Below are 23440 nucleotides of genomic sequence, written 5' to 3' on the forward strand. Positions count from 1 at the left end.
CTTAGCTGGTGCCTCATGCACTCATGGGCGGAAGGGGGAAAGCTGAAGGCACATTTCCCAGGAGATTCAACTGCCCCTCTGGCAGGCCCCAGAGCCGTGCGCCCTGGCCGCTGGTGTGTGGGTCTGGGCTCCCCACTAACCCGTGAACAGGGGAAGACTGCATCTTGCCCTCTAATGAAGGGAACAGCCGAGGGAACCACATAGGTGTGGTCCAGTAAACAGACTTTAATGAGTGCTTGTGACTTTTGTTCGCTTCTCTGAATTTCATTAAACAGTGATTAAGAGTTCCCTTTTAAAAAAAAATAAAAGAGCTCAAACGTACAACCTCGAGGGCAGCAAGGAGGAAAAGTGCTGAGGACACTGAATCCCACCCCAGAATCTGCCAGAAATTTGAATGAGGATAGCTAAAGTGTGATCCTAGTAGATTCCGCGTGGCCAAGGTGGCACAGATTTGTAAAGAACATAGGAATGAGGTACGTGTTCCCTATCCGCAGGACCAAAGCAGTGCAGATGGGGCCCGGGAGGTCACATTTTACTGAGTGTCGCCAGTATCATTATGGGGCATCTACTGAGATGACCTGCAGCCTTACTTCAGCCCGTTTTAGAAGAATAAAAGAAGACTTAGACCAGGAGGCCATAGGATCAAAGGCATATGCATTTAAGGACATTCTGGGTAAATAGTCAGGTGTCACCAGGTAGCCAAGCTCTTTTCAATCCAGCATGCACAACAAAACGGCAGCCAGCTGAGGTGGACCAGCGAAGAATGTTTTATGACTCAGGGAAGGTGAAACATTGAAAAGGGTCATCTCCCCCAGTTGAGAAAAGGACTCCCCAAGTCCTCCCCCAGCCCTAAGTCACTGATGGAGAGCTAAGCCAGGGCCTCTGTGAGTCATGAGCACGTAGCCCAGAGAGGAGATCCTGGAGCAGGATATGTTTTCCGAGTCCCTGTCAAGCCAGTTACGGATGTATTTGCATTTTGGGTGGGAAATTATTGGACCAGGTCAGTTTTAGGAGCTCCCCTTCCACCTGGGTGGAGCAGCAGGCCCTATAAAAAGGCTGCCTGCTGTGCGGCTACCATCCTCCTGGCGCTCGACTTCTGATCTGTGGTGCGGAAATTGGTGAGTCTGATTTCTAGAGTCCAACTGTTTTTTTGGTGCTCTCAACTGTTGAATTTATCTAAGGACAGCAAGTTTGGTGTGTCCTAAATCATGATCATGGGTTAGATGCTACTTATTTGATGAAATCTTAGAATTGGGGCACATGGATATACTATTTTCACTTGTTTTTAGGTAGGTCGCTTGATATGCTGTACAGAAAACATGGATAGGAAAGCTTTGATATGAAGGAGAGGAAAGACAAGCGTATTTTATTTTATTTTATATTTTTTGGTATCCCTTCCGTTCTGGTGTGAATTCAAAGGCTCTTTGCATTGTTCCTGAGCAGCCCTTTGTTGTATACTTAAGGCAGCCTGTTGGGACCTCACAGGAGGTAAGGATGAGGGAAGTTGCTTGTGAGGTTGCCCATGATTTTAGAACTTGTGATGGACTCTCATGAAGGTGTTATTGTCGTACAAAACAGGACTTTGTTCTTTCAGCAATATTTTCTTTAGAAAAATGGTAAAGTGGGAAGACAGATATTTCTAAGGGCTGATGAAACAATTTTATAAAGATGAAAGGAAAACCCAGAGAGTCTTAAAATGAAGTTAAGAGATGAAAGCACATTCTTGGAGATTGGAGAGAGAAATCCCACGGTATTTTCTAAGCACTGGGTTCTCTCTCTGTAAGAATGCCTTCCTGTGACCACTGTCATGTAATTCTTTCAGATTCTAAGACTCTAGAAAGATGTCTTATCAACAGCAGCAGTGCAAGCAACCCTGCCAGCCACCTCCTGTGTGCCCACCTAAGTGCCCAGAGCCTTGCCCACCTAAGTGCCCAGAGCCATGCCCACCACCTAAGTGCCCTGAGCCTTGCCCACCCCCAAAGTGCCCTGAGCCTTGCCCACCCCCAAAGTGCCCTGAGCCTTGCCCACCACCTAAGTGCCCTGAGCCTTGCCCACCACCAAAGTGCCCTGAGCCTTGCCCACCTCAGCTGTGCCAGCAGAAATGCCCTCCTGTGCAAACTCCTCCACCATGCCAGCAGAAGTGCCCACCCAAGAGCAAGTAACAGCTTCAGCGTTCATCAGGGCCAGGAAATGATAAGAACTGGCTCACCTGCTTCCCCAGCCCTTCCTTCATCATCTCTTCAAAGCCCGTCGCGGATGCAGAAGCAGCTTCTCCACCCTTCAGCCTGCAGTGTGCCCGGGATGACTCCTGAGCGAGTGATTCCCTTCCTGAGCCTGCCTCCCTGCTGCCCTCCAGGGGACGGAGCCTGAGGAAGGCAGAGCAGCCGCTGGCGTCCAGCCCGGGTGGCAGCGGAGGCTTCTCCCGACGGCTGCTGTGTCTGTGATGGGGGCAGAGGGTTTCTATCACCTGTGGACTGTAACTGTCCTTCCACTTCCTGAATAAAGCACTTGTTTGTGACGGGAACACTGCTTTCTTTCTTTCTTTAAACCTGATTGTTAACAATATATCATCATTTCGGTTTATTTCTATTCTTCTTTGATCCTAAGGCTCAGGATTTCAGTGTCAGTGTTATGTGAATTTGATGTCATACCAAAGATTATTTCTATATCATTTTAAATATATAAAAGGGTAAATTTGATAGTATATGAATTCTAGCTCAATAAAGCTAAATTTAAATAAAGAAATTAAAATAGGCTCTTCCGCAGGCTTGCGAGGGGACAGAGAAAAACTAGAATTTTAGAGGCCTGTAGGGTTGAGAAAGTTGATTAATTCTAGATACTAAAGAGAAAAAAATAAAATTGAGAATGGTTTTGAGAGAATTAAGACTCAGGTTTTTGGTCAAGATTAAATTAAGATTTACTACCTTCCCATCTAAGTTTACTTTTCCAAATAGTACCAAAAAATCCACAGTTGAAAAAGAAAGGCATTGGATAAAGGAAACAATTAAATAAGATAAGCATAAAAATGTTTTCTGGGAAAGAAAGTTGGGCATCGTAATTAGCAGAACTGACTGAAAGCAAGTAGAAGTTTACAAAGTTTTTGAGGAATCATATCCCCAAAGTAATCATATCCCACATTCTAGATCTCAGACGAAACAAAACAAAAAACACGTTTCCAAGAGCCTTAAAAACACACACGGTTAGAAAGCGAGCTGCAAAAGTGACCTAATTTAGGAGAGCAGAGTCCACAGTGCACACTTTAGATTTGATCATGTAAAAGGAATAATCTTACCACTGGCAGAATGATGACTAGAAAAGGAAAAACAAGCTCCTTCTACTGAGCAGAATCAAGACCTTAACAGAATGCCCATTACTTCTGGACGTTGGGGTCGGGGAAGAGCATGGCTTCACGATGCCCGCCTAGCTGGATTTCAGAAGACTAAGGCCTAGAGACTGCCATTTGTCTTCCATCATTTTCTCTTGCACATGGTAGTTTCTATTTAGTTTTCCAGGATCTCGTCACTGGATGCTGGGTAACAGGAAAAAATGGCTCATCTGTTTATTTCCTAGATCGCTAAGCCAGTAGGAGCCATAGAAAAACACAATAGAGAAAATTTCATGTCACCAGAGCTGGATGGGGCTATGGGGTGGTTCCCAGAGGGAATGTGTTCTGTTTATGAGACAAAAGGAGTGAATGGATAGTTGAGGACCAGAAGGGTAGGCAGTGGCAGAAATTGAAGAGCTCACCAATATCTTTGTGTTCCTCTTATTTCTGGGCATACCTATAAACTACATTTTTTACTTTGTGAGGTAGATAAGGCCACTTGACCAAGTTCTACTCAAGCCAATAAGAACAGAAAGGATTTATGTCATCTCTGATTCCAAGTGGATAAGAGCACGATGTTTTCTCCATACTCGGTCCATTTTCCTGTTCTTGTACCTGAATTCAGAGGACAAGGCACTCAATGATGGTGAGACCACTTGAGGAAAAATAGCTGGCCCCCTTCCCGACTGCATGGAGCAAAGACCTTGCCAACCCACACTGGACTTGGGCACAAGTAAGAAATAACTTCTACTGGAATGAGCCACAAAAATTTAGGGGGTGTTTGTTATAGCAGCTAGCCTATGCTAACTAATAAGTTATATGATTAGGACACACTTTTTGTTTGTTTGTTTGACTAATTTATTTTGTTGCTGTGTGGAACTGTTTATTCCAATATCATAGTGGACCTTATCTGTTGATTAAACAAGAAGACAGATTAATAAGACTTTTTAGGTAAACATTTTCAAAAGGATTTTAAAGAATACTGTCAGGTAGAAACATTATAATAAAAACTATCACAATTGTCTCTTATACCAAATGCTCATGGTTTTCTCATTATTTCATTTTACAACCTAAGGAAAAATATGTCTCATTTTATACTGTTGTAAGAACATTTGTTTTATCTCCCAGGAATATAAAAAGAAACATATGCCCGGCCGGGTGTGGCTCAGCGGTTGAGCATTGACCTAGGATCCAGGAAATCGGGGTTCGATTCCCAGTCAGGGCACATGCCCAGGTTGTGGGCTCGATCAGTGACTCATCATTGATGTTTCTATCTCTCTCTCTCCCCCTTCCTTTCCTCTCTCTGAAATCAATAAAGATCTGTTTAAAAAAAGAAAGAAACATACTTTTGATATAAATATGAATATGAATGTATACATATATATAAATGCACAGTTGACCATTCTATCATGATTCATTTCACTGTAAACATTTTTATATTCTAAGAAGATGGGGTGGTGGGCGTTCTAGTCCTCACTTCCTGTGTTCCTGCCACACTGTGTGTGAATAAAGTCTGCAACCTGGGGATGCAGGAGATCAGTTTTTGTGTGCTACCCTGGGAAACGCCCAGTCTGGCATGCATGGGTGTGTATATGTGTTTGTATGAGGGGCCAGGTGGGGGGTGAGGTACATCCCTCTAGACGACCGTAAATGCCCTAAGGCAAGCCCTGTGGAGCCTCATTCCCTTCCTGGCGGAGTGGGCACGCAGTGAATGCGAGGGGGCTGTTTGAGATAAGTGTGGAGGTTGCGAGTCCTTGTGTATGTTTGAGAAACCGAGTCACGGGTATCAGAAAGAAATGAATGCTGAGGAGCGGATTCACATATGTAGGAACAACATCCCTTGAAACACAGAAATTGGCTGGATAGGCCAGCAACCTGAGAACCAGGCGTAGGAGTGGGGCACTCGCGGTGAGAGGCGGAGGCAGCGCTGACGCACCAGCTCGACACCAGCGTGACTCACTGAGTGGCAGGAGGGTAGCCCTGCTCCAGCTTTGGATGCCCAAGGAACAGCCTCTGGGTGGCATTACACAACCTCCCATTGCCAGCCCCGGAAAAGTCAGTGGGTGAAAACCCCCACCCACCCAGTACCAGGACCTGAAGACCCTGAATGAGGTCCTTCCCCACCAACCTGTCTCGAACAGGTCCTATTTCACAAGGGAAAGCAATGAAGGCGTTGAGTCAGACAGACTACGACACAGAGTCAGCAGTGGAATTGAAAGTGAATTTAATGGGGGGCAGAATAGAGCTGATCCACATGTTTGTACTTCAAGTCCCTCTTCAGATGAATCCTGAGCAGCTGAAAACTAAGGTTCTAAGGTATCGAGACCCTCGGCCTCATTCAGAAGCTCAGAGACTCAGAGAGTTTGGGAAGGCAGGCTTCATAGCACATATTTTCAGGGTGCGAATGAGGGGGGTTATAACTCAGGGTGACGGCGTGCTAGTTGCAAGGCCAATAGAACTCAAGCAGAATGGGGGAGGGAGTCAGCATTTGGTGGTTGGTTCCTCAAGGGCATGGACCCCGTTACTTCTGCTTGGTCTGCTGAACTGGTGCAGGAATGATGGTTGAGGGACATGGCTCCGGCACCGTGGGTTGGCATGGCTCTGGCACCTTGGGGAGACATGGCTCAGGAACCACAGGGTGGCAGGGCTCTGGCACCTTGGTGTGGCAGGGCTCAGGAACCTTGGTGTGGCAGGGCTCAGGAACCTTGGTGTGGCAGGGCTCAGGAACCTTGGTGTGGCAGGGCTCTGGCACCTTGGTGTGGCAGGGCTCTGGCACCTTGGTGTGGCATGGCTCCTTGGTTTGAGGGACACATGGTTCCTGGGGTGGAGGCTGGCAGGGCTGTTTCACCTGCTGCTGCTGAAGCTGGGGGGGTGGGGCACAGGGCTGCTTCTGCTGCTGGGAACTCATGGTTCAAAGGAAGTTGGACCTAGAGACAGAACAGATAGGATAAGCTAGGGAGGAAGACACGTTCAATGCTAGTTCAGGTCTCCTAAGAAGCAAATATTTTCCTTTTTCTCTCTTTACCACTAAGGACAGCTTGATGAGTTCTGAGCCTTTGAACAGGGGGAATGGAGAGGTAATTTGTTCTGCTCCACTCAGAGCCCCTCCCAGTGCTCTCTTTCTTCCTGGCACATTAAAAAACCCAATTAGCAACACAACACAGCTGCAGGCTCCTGGCAGAAATGTGAGAGCACAATATTGGATCACATGGAAATGTCATGATATTATTTGGGGAAAAAACCTCAGTAACTTCAGCCCACCCACACATTTCTGATAATAGAATGGTTTGTCACCTATAAGATAATTACTGACTTCTCTAGAACCCCACATGATCCCCCCCCCCCAGCCTTGCTCACACCCTACTCTGCCTCACATGTTTCCTTCAATCTGCTCGTTCAAGCGCTACCCAACCACATGGGTCACAGATGGCCTCATACAATACCTTCTAGAGCAAGCCTTCTAGAAATCACCTCTGTCCCCAAACTGCACAGCACTCTGCTTGTCCTTATTGCTTTATGTGGGTCACTTTCTACATTGTATATTAGCTTTCCTTTCTATGTCTTATTTTCCTGTATAAATTGTAGTTGCAGGTAATAAAATCCCTGTTGTTTAGATTTTTTTTTTTTTTTTTTTAGCAAAGTACCAACAATAAATTCTCACAAAACAGTCTGCCAAAAGAATGCAATTCTTTGTATTAAGGTCATGAATAAAGAAAGAGTTATAATGTCACCACAAGCTCTACTAACTATAAGTTAGCAGGACCTATCCTGCTAACTGAGTGTCCCACACGAGCCAACCCTCTTCTCGCTGGCACAGCAAGAACGGATGAGCAATATTGATAACATCTCAGGACCCTTCAAGCGCAGGCTATGATCACTTTCACAACAAAGCTATCCCTAGAGGCTGTAACTCTAATAACTTCAATAGTCGGGGGAAAGATAGCAAGAATACCAAAGAGTTCCAATAAAAAGAAAATACCTTGAGCGAATGGTAGAAGTTCGGAGGAAGGAGAGTCTCCTGGTGCACAGCAAAGGCAGGCTGTGTAGTCACTCGAGCTGGTGTGGTGTCCCCAGTCAACTGGCTTTTTATAGTGATTGAACCCTGTCTCAAGGAAATGGGACTTTTTTTTTTTTAACTGCTGTGTCTTAATCTTTGCCTGCCAAGCATGATTCACCCCAGTCCCCTCATCTACTTGTTGGTTCAGTTTTTGTGATGAAACCACCCACCTGACATTTCTTTGGCACTTGTTATCTGACAATGATGTCACCTGGGCCTTGTCCCCACTGAGGGTCCTTTACACCCAACTGGAATGTTTACAGAGAGGGTGGTGTGGACTGAAAGGTGAGAGAAGGAAAAGTTCTAGGGCTGCTGAATCCAGCATCAGCCCTGTTTCCCAGAGGCCCTAATCCTCGGCACACACCAGGCTTGTTGCACTGCTTAGTATTGCAAGTGGAAGTGGAGATAAACAGTCGTTCCTGGTTCTCCCGGGAGGCCAAGGGCATGGTGGCATCAACTTCCCCAGATAGGAAAAAGCAATAATTCTGTATGTCCCTTCCTAAGTGTACCCAGGTCTGAGAGGGGAAAGGCAAGGCTCAAATGATTCTTTTGGCCCTAAAAATCCTTCACCCCAAGAGAGACCCCAGGGTCAAGAGAAGACAGGGCTTGAGGACCCCGTCAGTGATGGGGACACCCATCAGTGAAAGACTGGAGAAACAAATCAGGTTCAGCAGCCCCAGAGAAACCTGGTCCTTTTACCCATCCATTTGTTCTGTCTTATGTGCCAGTGGACCCTGAAGATGCTGCCTCCCATGGGGACCCCTTCCTGGGGCAACACAGGGACATGGGACCTGGAATTCCTTGACCCTTTATACCGGAGTCCACTCTGCTCAAGATAAAATGAAAGTGAAGCCACTAATCCAGGCCTATACATAGACACACTCACCTCTTTCCCCATGAGAGACAACTCAAGGTCTAAGTGCTTGGCTTCCATGTGTTGGGACACCAGGAACGGAAGGTGACTGTACAAGCCCTGTTTCTTTGGATAACAATAATAATAAATAATGGAATTAACGGAACAGAATAAGGGCTATTTGGGATCAAGGACTATGTATAGAAGGAAGAAAGCAAATAAATACTTGGCAACTCCAAAGCTGGACTGTGAAAAGATGTGAGGGCTTACCAAGGGCCTGTTCTCCTACTGTGGAGCACACAGCCATGTGGAGTTGGTGGGACCATGTGACTGACATCTAGCTAAAGGAATGTCATTGGAAATACTGATTGTCACCTCTATATCTAGGGGTTTAAGAGCAAGCTTGCTTTCTCCCCCACTTTCTTTCTCTGCGTGCTTGGTAGAGGAAGGAGTGGTCCTGAAGGTTATGAGGGATGGAGGGGATGGAGTTTGAGTTCCTGCCAACCCACCATGGAATAGGGTATATATATATATGAAAAATAAAATTCTATTGTATGATGTCACAGACATTTTGGAGATTTTTGTCTCAGAGGAAAATCTACCCTGACAAATATAAATGACATGAATACATTTTATTTATTATGTGTTTCATTGTTTTAGTGATAGGAACATTGCTAGGATGTGATCAGAGAGATTAACTAAATAAAAACTCTGATAGGAACTATAGCTCTAAGAGTTTTCCAATAGGTTTTTTGCTTTTAAGCAATATATCTAAGTAGAGTAGAAATTGCATGATAAGCCATGTTTAGCATATTTATAACAAAATGCTCATTGACTTTGAGTTTTGTTCATCTTAATGAGAAACATGCTTTTAAAAAGAAGTTGTAGGAAAATAAAACTGCAACTTATATATTATAAAAATAAAGACTAGTGTTGTTGATGATTATATTTTATGTCCCATTTCTCTGGAGAATCCTATCATATTTCTTATAATTTTTTCACTCGAAAAGTAGTGTGTTGTTTTCTGTTCTTAAGCCCCTACTGCTGTCATGAAATTTACACAGGAAATGGACAGACTCCAACTGGGGAACCTCTCAATCAGATTTGGGGGAAATGATCCAACTGTCAGATTTCTCCCAGTTTTCTGGAAGGTACAGCACCCACTTTTCCAAAGTATCGCAGGTGTAAGGAGAACAGAGCCGGGGTTTATAGTTCCACTGCTTTAGATGTGGACAGAGCAGAGCGGAGTGGGAAGGATCAGAAGTGATCTGGATCCACAGTGAGGTTCAGAATGTTCCCCTCCAACCCACAGCGTCATCTGGTGAAGGTATAAACCATTCAGCACCTCAGAAGACATGAGATTAAGTCCTACTATTTGATAGGTGGCAGGCTGGGCTCCGAGCCTACAGCCCTGAACAGGACAGAGAGGGTTCCTGCCTTCATGGTGCTAGAAGTCAGATCTAGCGGTCGTGGGTGTGATGAGGGTCATGGTGCGGGACACACAGGGCAGCCGGCCCAGGCTGCAGCCCCCCTGACAGCCGTCCCTGCAAATGTGTTAAGGGCCAGAGGGCCTGATAAGACCAAAGCAGGGGCAGGCCACTGAGCTCTGGGGACGTGGGAGTGGCAGGCTTGGGGAGGGCTGTAGAATATAAAGCATTATAGAGAACAGACAGAAGAGGGGGGAGAGAGGGGAGAAAATTAAGTTGAGAGCTGGCAAAGACTAGGTGAGGAAAATAGTTTCCCTAGGCCCACCATGAGACTTCTGAGTCAGACAGAAGACAGTTCATGGAACTCCCTCAATCATCACTTTCTGTCTGAACCAGAAGAAATCTTTTATTTTTAAAAAATAATTATGAAGGTCACAGTTCCAGGAGGAAGAAAAAACATAAAGATGTAGAAAAAAGGAAGAAAAATGAAGAGAAACCAATGTGCATTTCTTTATCTGCACAAATTCCATCAGCTCCCGGGCTGTGGATGTGAATTTTGCCAAACTGTACATAGTTTGAGCTTCAAGTCCCTCATGAGAAGCAGTACCTGCTCTCTAAATTTCCATTGAAATCGGCAGTAATGTGAAGCCACGTCTCAAGTGCACACCACGGACCCAAGTCATGTCATTTCCTCCTGCTGGTTTCACAACCACTCATCACCTTGTAGTGACTTGTTGGACAATTTCTGTCTTACCGGTTTCCAAATATCTGGAATTCTTGCAAAACTTATTTGGATTTCCTGTTCCTGTCACCTGTCTCACTCACCTTGAAGTTATGGACCATGCATCTTATCATAAAATGGAGTTTGTTCCTCCAGGACTACTGTGGCCCTTCTGAAGCTTTATGGTGTCTTCTCTGTTGCTGGAAACAGCTCTCTAATATCCCAACCCACTCAGCTCAGACCTGCAGCCCCGCTGGTCACCCCTGAAATCCACAGGCCAGGCTGCAGAAGAGAGTGAGGGCCCGGGGTCTGGAGAACTGGGCTCTGGGTATGTTGCAAAAACATAATTTCTGGGTTACTCTAATGAACATTTCGATAATCTTTTTTTTTTTTTTTTTTTACTTGAAAAATGGAATGGCTATACTAGATGCTCTTAAGTCTCTTTCACTCCTGACGTTTTACAGCTAATGACCAGTTCTTTCCCAACACAGCGGCTTACTGTTCACCTCGCCTGGACTGTGTACCCCTAATCCCTGTCTAAAACTCACCACCAGTTTGAGTCATAGGATAAATCTGTTCCTGTGAGTTAAATTGGTAAAGACAACCAGAATAATTAGGTTCAGGTATGTAGCAGTGATGTTTTGGGCAATAAGTAGGGGCCCTGGGGACAGGGTCCTCAGGATCAGAGGTGGCTTGGAGTAGGCACCATAGAATCGAGGCATGAGTCAGTCCGGTGCCAGAGGAGAGCCCTGCTCCAGGTGTGGCTGCCCAGAGTGACAGGCTCTGGGTTGCATTACACAATAGCCATTGTCATTCTTGGGATGCCCCTCAAACGTAATGGAAACACACAGCACCAGGACAGATAGATGATGGCGACACCAACTCCTCTCTGATGACAGGTTCTATCATGATGGAATAGCAGTGAATGAGGCAGTCATCCAATGACACGTATAGTCAGGAGTGGACTTTAAAGTGATTTAATGGAGGCAGAGCAGGAAATGTGCATATCTTCCCATTCAGATTCCCTCTTCAGATGAACACTGAGCAGCTCAAGAGCAAAAAACCCACTAAGACCCCTGCTTAATTTAGAGGCTCAGGGGAACTCTGAAGTGAGTGTAAGGAAGGCTTCATAGCACACATTTTTAGATGCAAACAGGAAAGAGATGGTGACTCAGGGTGAGAACATACTGATTATAAGATCTATAGACAATTAAGACACAGAAGCAGAAGGGAAGGTCTTTAGGATCCAGTGGTCAGCTGCTCAAGGGCATGGCTGTGACCACATTACTTCTGCCTGATCTCCTGCTGGGATGGGCCTGTAGTAACCTGGAACCGTAGGGTGATTCAGCTCTTGGACCTTGGTGTGGCCAGGCTGAGGAAACAGGGTGGCATGACTCCTTGGTTATGGGAACAAATGGTTCTTGGGGTGGAGGCTGGCAGGGCTGTTCCACCTGCTGCTGCTGCTGAAAGTAGGGAGGGAGCTGGGGGAGCTCATGTTTCAGAGGGGGCTGGACCTAGTGGTTTGGTGAAACAAAGAAGACAGATGTAATGATAATATGTCTCATCTTATGCCGCTTCAGGTGGGAGAGCCTCTCTTCTCTTTCCTTCTGTTTCCCAGAATCCATGGGAACTTTGGGGATCCCTGTGCACTTTCAGAAAGACAAGCTTGAAGGTGCTTTATTCTGCTCCACATGAATGGAGCCCTGATCTGTCCTTCCTTTCTTCCTGGTGATTCTGGAAACCTACATTGGAAACACAGCACAACACTGGCTCCCAGGATTGACTGAATCCACAGGTTTTGAATAATCTTGAAAGATGTTAAAGTCAAAAGTCTCAAGTCTACCCCCTCAAGTCCACAACATAGCTCTCCCAGGTAAACTGCACACCAATCTGCCATGAGCCCACGTGATGCCACCTCTGACCTCCTGTCCACGCCATCCTCTCTGAGCTTGCTTTCTGGAAGGCTCTCCATTCTATTGCTGTTTCCACACATGCTCACCCATCATGGCCTTCCTCCAGACACTCTCTGCCAGATCCAAGTCACCTTCCTCATTTGCCAGAGCACATTACCTGCCCTGCCCTCTCTCTTAATCACTTTCCTTGCAGTATGTTTGCAAATTAACCTCATGTTTTATGTTTTAAGGATCATAGGGTCATAGGGTCACAAAACAAAGAAGAATTTAACTTTTGATCATTCAAATTGCCTAGTGCAATGCCTTTTATACTGGAAGTTCTTAATACAATTAGACTAATAATTAAAATGTTACTGAAAGAGCCCTGGATATAAAGTCCAGTCCATATTCTCCTGTTAATTGAATAGCTATCTTTACAGAAATGATTCCCCTTTTCTGACCAATTTCCACAGCTATAATCTAAATGGGAAGTACAAAAGACCTACTTTACTACCCAAAAGTGCGAACTGCAATTGCATTTAAAATAAATATATCTTTAGAACGTTAAGAGATCCTAATCCAATCAAATAAAATACCACTGGATGAGTACTGACAAGTTCCAAGCAGGAAGTCTTACCTGTGTGCCAAAAAGTCTGAGCTGCCTGGCCTCTTGGGTCAGCAGAAAGTCTTGGATAGCTGAATTTTTATACAGAAAACTATTCCTACCTCTAAAAAGTAGGATTTTTTAAGACTACTCTAGCTTATTTCCAGCTTTTATAATGACAATCTCTGGCTTAACTTTTTTTTTTTTTTTTGAGATTTAGTATTTAACAATGATGTCACCCTGGGTCTGTCCCCACTGTACATTCTTTTGGAAAGGTAATAAAGAGGCTTTTTGGATGGTTATGAGTAAAATCAGGGGGAACTTCTGAGTTTCTGGGATCAGAAAAACCATGCCTCTTTACAGGACCTTAATCTTTAGCTCAGATTCATTCTATTGAATGTTTGAGTTTCTTAAGTGGATGTGGAGATGAACAATAGGCATTACTGGTTCTTCTAAGAGGCCATGCAGATGGTGACAATCAGTGAACCATCTGATGTTCATCTTTCAGTGGATCCAAGACTGGGAGAGGAAAGGAAAGGCTAAAATCCCTGCTTTATAAATAAGATGTTTTGACTTTGGAGGAAGCCTTAAGATGTCACATTGCCCAAGGACAGTAGACCTTATTGGGGATGTACAGCCCTGAAACCTCTGCCTCTCAGGAAGTCTCTTGTCTGGGGACAACACAGAAACAAGTGAGCTATGAGTCCCTGAATTCATACACCAGCCATGTCCTCTGATCATGGTAAGAAGAAACAGAAGTCACTAACCCAGAGTTGACCTCAACACCCAATTTTTACTAGGCATTGCCCTTGAGAAATTCTAACATTCTTAAAACTCAGATATGTGGGTGGTTCCTGCCGTTCACTGCTTTACCCCTGTGTTGCTCCCATAAACCTGAGCCCTCAGGCAGAGCCACTGCCACGAGCTCCTTCCATCAGTTCACCAAAGTCCTAGTTGCACTTTTTCCTCACACTTGTCTGGTAGATGCTCAGTCAATGGACAATTGCCAAAAAAGGGAGGGGGTTCAGATTGTATTTCACAATGCCTGTATCGACACTTATGTCCCCTAAAGCCCTGTTCTGTCTTGTGGGCAAACATTGTTTAATCCACCATGTTTATTGTTGCCGTTGTATACTAATGACCTGAGTGCAGTTAGAACATATTTTGTACCCAAAATGCAGGACCCTTATACTAGGGTTGGAGAGTGGCAGTCACATCTAAATGTCATTTTTCAAAAATTATGGAGGTCATAGTTCTGGTAGGACTTAGGAAAGTGAAGGCGAGGAAAAGAAGAGAGAACCATACAGAGAAACCAACGTATCTACACAAATTGACATGAACAACCAGGCTGTGGACCTGAAGTTTGCCAACCTGTGTATAGTTTGGATGTAAATCTCTTTACCCAGAACGAGTACCAACTTTCTAAATGGCTTTCCCGGTGGGGGCCAATTTTGCCAAGTCACAGAGGAGAGGAACTGAGGCAAGACAGGAGCTGGGACAAGACTGGAACAACTCCTCATTTAACCCATAGGTGGTTTCAGCTGTCAGTTAGTGGGCAGGATTGGAGGCCCTTGGACTGTGTGAGTGGAGTATTGGAGCATCCAGTGTCCCTACCAGAAGATCGAGAATTGGAATGGGGATGTGTGGGGAAGAGAGACACATAGGCTACCCCAACCAGGATGTGGAATCCCCCACCGTTGGCTGCTGATGTGGGACCTGCTGAAGAGTCTCAGGACATACATGGGCAGGACATACATGTCCTCTAGTCAACTACCTCTTCTCTGACTTCTGTATTGTCTAATATCATGATTAAAAGTTCTACAAAAATCAAATAACACTACATAATGCATGAAGTGGAAAAACCGAGCTATTAAAAAATGAACACTAATGTATAAGCAGTCAAATAGCCATAGTTACATTTTGCTTCACTTGGTGTCAGGATATATTTTTCTATAAACCCACACACATGCATACATTATTAAAAAGATGCTTTGGCCATATTGTTTAGTATCTGCTTTTGTAATAATATAATCTGAACATTTTCCAATCAAACTAATCATTCTTCTACAACAATCTTTTTAATGCTGCAGTATAAACCCGACATAGACATCTCATCAGTTATTGCATTATCTATTGATATGCATTCAAGTGTTATCAACTTTTCATACTATGTAAGATGTTGAAATGAATATCCTCATGTATAAAATATTTGTGTACATTCATGACTATTTCCTAAAAATAAATTTCTAGACTAAAATGATGGTTCAAGGGTCAGGCATATCTTTAAACCTTTTGATTCTTTCTTGCCAAACTCTTCTTTAAGATGTTTAAACTATATTCATAAAATCTGTGTATCATACAGTCCATTTCCCCTTTCAGGATCAGCCTGTTTAATTGCGAGTGGCCTGGAGTTATCTCTAGACTCTCCCACCGTTGAAATCAGCAGTAATATGAGGCCAGTTGAAATGTGCATACCATGCAAACCCAAGACACGTCATTCCCTTCTGCTAGTGTGACAACTACTCATCGCCTTGTAATGACTTGTTGGACAGTTTCTGTCTTACAGTTTCCAAATATTTCTGAGTTCTTGCCAACTCTATTTGGAGTGCTGTGCATCACTCAGATATTCTCTGTCACCTGTCTCATACCTGCTTGGTGGCGTGGACCACCAACCTTGTCAAGACATGGGGTTCACTTCCCAGTGACCACTGCAGCCATTCTGAAATTTTATGTTGGCTTCACTGATTTTGGAAAATGTTCCCTAAAATCCAAGATGCACTCAACAAAGGCCTGCAAACCTGCTGGTCATCCTTGAAATCAGAAGCATCTGCAGGAGAAAGTGAGGGTCTAGAAATCTGGAGTACTGGGCTCTGGGTATGATTTGGAAACAGTTTCTGGTTGGTCTTAATCTCCTTTCTGGGTATCAACTTCTTTATCTGGAAATGCAGGGGCTGTACTAGGTGCTATTTAATCCTCTTTTCACCCCTGACATTTTATAGCTTAATGGCCTGTTCTCCACCAGTTCCTGGCCGGTTATCCGCCTCACTTGGATCACATACTCCTTGTAATCTCTTCTTCAAATCCACCTCTTTTGAGTCACTTGATAACTAGGTTTCTGTGGTTTATTTTGGGACACTATTGTGTGTGTGTGTGTGTGTGTGTGTGTGTGTGTGTGTGTGATTATGTGCATGTTTATATGAGGACCTGAATACTGTATCTCCCAGAGAACGCAACAAATTCTCCAAGGGGAGACATGGTGTACCCTCCTCTCCCTCTTCCTGCTATAGAGAGTTTCAGGCCTCCCTGCACAAGATGGGTGCCCAGCAAAAGATAACACTGTCTGAGCTACCCATCGTGTAGATAATTAGGTGAGTGTGTGGCTACTTAGTAAATGTGCCTCTTTGTGAGGGTATGTCTGTGTGTGTTGGATGTCTGGAAGGTAAACTGAGTGAAGGAAACCAAAATAATTAGGTTCAAGTTTGTAGCAGTGATGTTTTGGGGAATAAGTAGGAGCCCTGGGGACAGGGTCTTCAGGATCAGAGGTGGCCTGGAGGAGGCACCATGGAACTAAGGCATGACTCAGTCCTGTGCCAGAGGAAAGCCCTGCTCCAGGTGTGGCCACCCAAAGTGACAGGCTCTGGGTTGCATTACACAATAGCCATTGCCATTCTTGAGATGCCCCCTAAATGTAATCACACACACACACACACACACACACACACTCTCTCATGGAAACACACAGTACCAGGACAGATAGATGATAGATACCTACACCAACTCCTCTCTAATTATTCATGATAGACCAGGAAGGGGCAGATTTACCCAATGACACAAACAGCCAAAAGTGGAATTAAAGTGATTTAATGGAGGCAGAGCAGGAAACAGGCATTCTTCTCATCGTAATTGACTCTTCAGATGAGACCTGAGCAACTTAGGACCAGCAAAGCCACTTAGGCTTTCTGCATAATTCAGAGGCTCAGAGGACTTTTTAGAGTGTGCAAGGGAAAGCCTCATAGCACATATTTTTAGGATGCAAATAAGAGGGAGATTCTGGCTGATGGTGAGAACATACTGATTGCAAGCTCTACAGATAATTAAGACACAGAGCAGAAGGGAAGAAGGTTTTCAGCATCTGGTGATCAGCTCAAGGGCATGGCTGTGACCCACATTACTTCTGTTTGGTCTTCTGCTGGGCTGGGCCTGGAATGACCGTTGAAGGAAATGGCTCAGGGATCTTAGGCTGGCCAGGCTGAGGGACTTCAGGGTGGACTGGCTCAGGAAGCTTGGTGTGACCCTTCTCAGGAAACGTAGGATTGACTGGTTCAGGGTACTTGGTGTAGCCTGGTTCTGGAACCTTGGTGTAGCCAGGTTGTGGAACCTTGGTGTGGTCAGGTTGAGGAACGTTGGTTTGGCCAGGATGTGGAACCTTGGTGTGGTCAGGTTGAGGAACGTTGGTTTGGCCAGGATGTGGAACCTTGGTGTGGTCAGGTTGAGGAACCTTGGTTTGGCCAGGATGTGGAACCTTGGTGTGGTCAGGTTGAGGAACGTTGGTTTGGCCAGGATGTGGAACCTTGGTGTGGTCAGGTTGAGGAACGTTGGTTTGGCCAGGATGTGGAACCTTGGTGTGGTCAGGTTGAGGAACGTTGGTTTGGCCAGGATGTGGAACCTTGGTGTGGTCAGGTTGAGGAACCTTGGTTTGGCCAGGCTGTGGAAGCTTGGTGTGACCAGGTTCCTTGGTTATGGGAACAAATGGTTTTTGGGGTGGAGGCTGGGAGGGCTGTTTCACCTGCTGCTGTTGAAGCTGGGGAGGTGGGATGGAGGGCTGCTTCTGCTGGTGGGAACTCATGATTCAAAGGAGGTTGAACCTAGGAACAGAAATGTTGAGCCAGTGGTTTGGTGAAACAAAGAAGTAGAATAATTTAATGATAAATGTATCTCATCTCATGCCCCTTCAGATGTGAAAACCTCTCTTCTCTGTCCTTCTGTTTCCCAGAATCCATGGGAACTTTGGGGATCCCTGTGCACTTTCAGAAAGACAAGCTTGAAGGTGCTTTATTCTGCTCCACATGAATGGAGCCCTGATCTATCCTTCCTTTCTTCCTGGTGATTCTGGAAACCTACATTGGAAACACAGCACAACACTGGCTCCCAGGATTGACTGAATCCACAGGTTTTGAATAATCTTGAAAGACGTTAAAGTCAAAAGTCTCAAGTCTACCCCCTCAAGTCCACAACATAGTTCTCCCAGGTAAACTAGTTCTCCCATAGTTCTGCACACCAACCTGCCATGAGCACACATGATTCCACCTCTGACCTCCTGTCCACGCCATCCTCTCTGAGCTTGCTTTCTGGAAGGCTCTCCATTCTATTGCTGTTTCCACACATGCTCACACATCATGGCCTTCCTTCAGACACTCTCTGCCAGATCCAAGTCACCTCCCTCATTTGCCAGAGCACATTACCTGCCCTGCCCTCTCTCTTAATCACTTTCCTTGCAATATGTTTGTAAATTAGGCCCATGTTTTATGTTCTCTGATGAATGGTATGTTCATGGAGTAAAGGAAAACCTATCGTTTGAACATGTAGATTGCCAGTGCAGTGCCTCAATATTTCAAATTCTTAGTAATGATTAGAAATATTAAAAGTACCCTGGAGGTGGTATAGTCCCTATCCTATAACTGAACAAGTCATCATTACAGAATCCACTCCCCTTTTTTGACCCCAAGTTCCATAGTTACAATCTGAGTGGGACATCAACAAATCTGTACTGTCACCTTAAACACAAATTACCACTGCATTTAAAGTAAATATAAAAAATAAAGTAAATATACATTTAGCATGACAAACAGACTCCAAGCAAATAAAATACAATTAGACAAGTATTAAGAAATTACAAGTAGAGAGACTCACCTGGTGCAGAGAAAACTTCAAGCTATCTGGCCTCTCTCAGGTCTGATGGGGAGTCTCTGGCCAGCTAACATTTTATACAGAATATGAGCCTTGCCTTAAGGAAGTGGAATCCTTTTTGGACTACCCTATCTTTATTCCAGCTTTTGTAATGAAAATCTCTGGCTTAACATTTTTTGGCACTTACTCTTTGACACAGATGTTACCTGGGCTTGGCCCCACTGTCCACCCTTTTTGGTGGGGTTGCTGTGGGTAACAGGATTCCAGTGTGGTGATGAGTTACATGAAGGGGAAGTTTTGGGCTCCGGGACCAGGAACAAGTACGTTTCTTGGACAGAACCTTAATCTTTAGCTCAGACTAATTCTGCTGAGCATTTTAATTCTCTAAGCGGATGTGGAGGTGAACAATAGGCACTACTGGTTCTTCTGGGAGTCCCTGAAGAACAGTAGGTGAATCATCTGATCTTCACCTAAGTGGCTATTCAGTAAGTGACAATAAGTGAGCAACGTGCTGTTCTGTTTCTTAGCAGATGCAGGCCTGGGAGAGGAAAAGAAAGCCTAAAATGCCTGCTTTAGAAATGAACTGTTTCTACTCTGGTGAGAGCCTTAAGATGCCATGTTGACCAAGGACAGCAGATGTCATTTGGGATGGAGAGTAAGGATTGACTGGATCTGTTCCACATGATGCACAGCCCTGAAGACCTTGCCTCTCATGGGTTCTCTCTTATCGTACACCAGTCATGTCCTCAGATCATGGTGGATGAAACAGAGGTCACTAACCTAGCATTGACCTCAACACACAATCGCTTGCTAGGTGTGGCCCTGGAGAAATCCAAACATCCTTAAAACTCAAGTATGTGGATGGTTCCTCCCTTCCCACTGCTTTACCCCTGTGTTACCTCCCATGAACCTGAGCCACTACTATGAGGTCCTTCCCTCAGTTCCCAAAAGGCCTAGTTGTACCTTCTCCTCACACCAGTCTGGTAGATGCTCAGTCAATGGGCAATTGTTGTTTTCCCTGATGGCTGTGTAGTTGAAGGAAGGAAGGAAGGAAGGAAGGAAGGAAGGAAGGAAGGAAGGAAGGAAGGAAGGGGAGATAGAGAAAGCATTATTTTAGAGAGATGTATGTAAATTGCTTTGATAATCATAAAGCAACTACCTGAAAATGATTTACTTTCTTATGAAATCTCATGAAGTAATCTGAGAAGACGGTGAGGGTTCATCGCCTTCTTCCTCTGCTTCCTTTCCCACTTATCTTCTTCTCTCTCTGCTGGTGTTTGACCAGTCACCTCCCCCTGAGACGGTGCCAGTGCCGCCCCCATACCTAAGCTCTAGTTCTCCTCTTGGGTTGGGTGCAGGTCCCTCTCCTCTTCAAAACCATCTCTCAGGAGCCCCGGACACAGGGAGATTTGACCAGACTCTGCTGATCTACCTGGGATTCTTATCTCCAGAGGTACCTGCTCCTCTATACAAATCTGGGTCTTTCTTGTGGATTCTGGACTTTGGTTCTAGAAGAAATTCCTTTCTCATTTCCTGTTTTTCTTTTCTGAGTGGACTTTCTCCTACCCCGTCCTGATATTTTGTTCACTCTTATAAAAAAAAAGCCTCTCTGGCACCAGCCTCTAGGTGATTTATCAAACAACAATAGAAAACTAAAAATTATTTATTGCTAATGACAAAAATGTAAACTTTTAAGCAAATATTATAATTTTGTGTGCAAAGAATGAGGTTCAGAACATTTCCCTCAAATCCATAGCATACTTTAATGAAGGTATAGACCACTCAACATCTCAGCAAACATCAAGTAAGCTCCTAACATTTGACAGGCAGGCACTTGGTTCTGCAGAGGTGTGAGGGTGGTAGGGGAGTGTAGGGGGCGCTGAACATACAGCAGAAAAGACAGAGGGCAGAGGGACAGGGGCCTGAGCAACAAGTGGAGAAGCGAGTACGAGTAGGGAGAGGCAGGAAGCCTGCTGGGAACGTTGCAGGCACAGACCCCTCAAAAGGACTCTTCTGAGTCAGAGACAGGAGAAAACAGCCTGTGGCCCAGTGGGAACTCCCTTACTGAGCATTTCTCATCTAAACCAGGCACTATCTGCTGTTTTCTTCAGCACGCATGGAGGTTTGTGATGCTGCTGGGACAGAGGAAACCAAGATCTACCCATGAAGAGAACCGAATGTGCATCTCTTCATCTGCACAGGGGACATCCGCATCCAAGCTGGAACCATGCAGTTAGCCACCCCTGTGTAGTTTGACACTCAAACTCCTCACACAGACAAGCATCCTACCCCCTGCTGGTGGCTGGGTGACAGGCATTCTACAGCTGGAGAGAGTTGCTGAGGGAAGAGGAGGAGCTCAGACCAGATAGAGAACTAACTCCACCTCTGCCAGATGACCTTGAGTTCACAGGTTCAAGGGCAGTGGGGAAGACTAGAGTCCTTGGTTGTAAGTGGGGTAAGGGAGTGGTATTCTGGGAGATTTTTCACAATGCCGTGTCCATGCTTTTTGTGTCATTGTAAGTTTATATAGGAAATAGAGTAAAGATCACCCCTCTTAGGCTTCTCCTAGGGCAGGCACTGTGGAGTCTACTCTCCTTCTGCAGCATTGAGGTCATCATATTGGGCATTCAGTGAAAGATAAACGCTGACTAAGGTGATCAAATCAGCATGGATGTGTGTGTTGTGTGACTTGGGGGATCTGTGTGTGTGTGTCTAGGAGTCTACCTGTGTGTGTTTCTCTGTGGTGAGTGCGTGGGTAGGTATGTTTGTGGACCTGTGTGTGTGTGTTTGTGTTTGAGTGTGTGTGTTTAAGTGCTTGGCTTCCTTGTGTTGGGGCATCAGGAAGGGAAGATAAGTGAGGAACAGATAATCACACTGGAATATGTACAAGCACTATCTTTTTGGAATAATAATAATAATGGAATAAACTGGACAGAATAAGGGCTATTTGGGGACAAGAGCTCAGAGTCAGAGGTGGTTTGAGGCAGCGACCATCTACATTCAGATATGATACACTCAGGGGCAAGAAGAAAGCCCTGCTCCGGCTGAAGCTGCCCAAAGCAGGAGGTTCTGGGTGGCCTTGACTGCTCTCCCATTGGCAGCCCAGGAATATCCTGTGAGTACAACAGTCACACGCACACATCTGCACATTCTCAGTGCCTGCATCGGACACTTTCTGACAACAGCCCTCATGAAAGCCCTGCTGTGTGCGGTTCCTACTTCATGTTGAGAGAAGAGTGAAGAAAGCTGAGTCAGCCAATGACACACATAGCCAGCTATGGAGTTAAAATGATTTATTGGGGGCAGAGCAGGGAAGAATCACTTGATCCCACCCCCCAAAATCACTCTTCAGATGAGCCCTGAGCAGCTAGAAGACTATCTCAGCCAGTGAGACTTCCAGGCTTATTCAAGGGCTCAGGAGCCCTCCAGACTGAGTGTGAGGGACATCTTTCTGGAGGTGTAAGGAGGGAGGGGTAATGTTAATTGTAAGTGGGATAGATAAGCAGAATGGGAGAGGGGATTCAGCATCCAGTGCTCGTTCCTCAAGGGCACAGACCACATTACTTCTGCTTGGTCTGCTGAACTGGCGCTGGAATGACCTTTGAGGGACATGGCTCCGTAACCTTGGTGTGGCAGGGCTCAGGAACCTTGGTGTGGCAGGGCTCAGGCACCTTGGTGTGGCATGGCTCAGGAACCTTGGTGTGGCATGGCTCAGGAACCTTGGTGTGGCAGGGCTCAGGAACCTTGGTGTGGCATGGCTCAGGAACCTTGGTATGGCAGGGCTCTGGCACCTTGGTGTGGCATGGCTCCTTGGTTTGGTGTGTTTCCTGGGGTGGAGGTTGGCAGGGCTGTTTCACCTGCTGCTGCTGAAGCTGAGGGGGAGAGGTGCAGGGCTGCTTCTGCTGGTGGGAGCTCATGGTTCAAAGGAGTCTGGACCTAAAGGCAGAACAGATGGTTTAAACAGGGATTAAATAGGGAGGAAGCCACATTCAATGCCAAAAAGGTTTAATTTTAGGCCCCTGTACAAGAGTGAGCCTCATCTCCCCTTGGCCGTCCTCTTACAATTGAGAGTAAAATATGCTTTGGTAATTTCTGGGCCCTTTCAAGAAAAGGAGCTTAAAGGCAATGTGTTCATTCCATGTCAGTGGGTTCATTGCTAAGCTTCTTTTCTTCCCCAGACATGTCACATCCCTCATTGACAAGTACCCATACTAGGTCTTTTGGAAGGCAATACCTAAGACACAACTGCAGTCTACCCACTCCTAGTACTACACAACATAGCTGTGACTTATAGGATGACTGTATAAGAATCCAAGCTCCTACAGCCTCACTCTGGCCTTTCCTTCCCATCTCTGCTGTCCAAATACTGCTCCACCATGGCTCACATCATGAGCCATCACCGGGAACTCTTCATGAGTGTGGCTCCCCAGCTGCCATAGCCCTTCCCTGCCCCTCTCCCCTTACCAGTCACTATGTACTTTGTTCATCTGTGTATATACATGCATTCTCTTCCCTGCTGGGTTGTGAGTCTGTTGAGTAAGTTCCTATGGGTATGATTTACCCAAAGTGCTTAGCATAGTGCCTTAAATATAACAAAGGCTCTGTAGAGGTCTATCATATGAATTAAAAATTTTATAGTAAGTTTCATAAACAG

At 45.3% G+C, this 23440-nt stretch overlaps 2 protein-coding genes across 5 annotated transcripts; one reads left to right on the forward strand and one right to left on the reverse strand.

The window, feature by feature from the left end:
- Window positions 1-1841: 1841 nt before the first annotated feature.
- LOC308548879 (uncharacterized protein) lies at window positions 1842-2162 on the forward strand (the record flags this gene model as incomplete). The annotated part of the gene is made up of 2 exons (XM_081121032.1): window positions 1842-1889; window positions 1992-2162. The coding sequence occupies 2 exons, from the start codon at window positions 1842-1844 to the stop codon at window positions 2160-2162; spliced, it is 219 nt and encodes a 72-aa protein (XP_080977158.1).
- A 3684-nt stretch (window positions 2163-5846) lies between these two features.
- LOC308548896 (uncharacterized protein) lies at window positions 5847-22703 on the reverse strand (the record flags this gene model as incomplete). Of its 4 annotated transcripts, none has more annotated exons than XM_081121049.1 (2): window positions 5847-6101; window positions 22458-22703. In XM_081121049.1, 2 exons carry the CDS (start codon window positions 22701-22703, stop codon window positions 5847-5849), a joined length of 501 nt encoding a protein of 166 aa, XP_080977175.1. The 4 variants fall into 4 exon arrangements, with proteins under 4 accessions (XP_080977175.1, XP_080977177.1, XP_080977176.1 ...); XM_081121051.1 differs by lacking the exon at window positions 22458-22703 and adding an exon at window positions 6102-6233 and having other exon boundaries at window positions 5847-5981; XM_081121050.1 differs by lacking the exon at window positions 5847-6101 and adding an exon at window positions 17048-17119 and having other exon boundaries at window positions 22506-22703.
- Between the last annotated feature and the right edge of the window lie 737 nt (window positions 22704-23440).

Source organism: Miniopterus schreibersii (genome assembly GCF_964146895.1).
Source record: "Miniopterus schreibersii genome assembly, chromosome: 19".
NCBI lineage: Eukaryota > Metazoa > Chordata > Mammalia > Chiroptera > Miniopteridae > Miniopterus > Miniopterus schreibersii.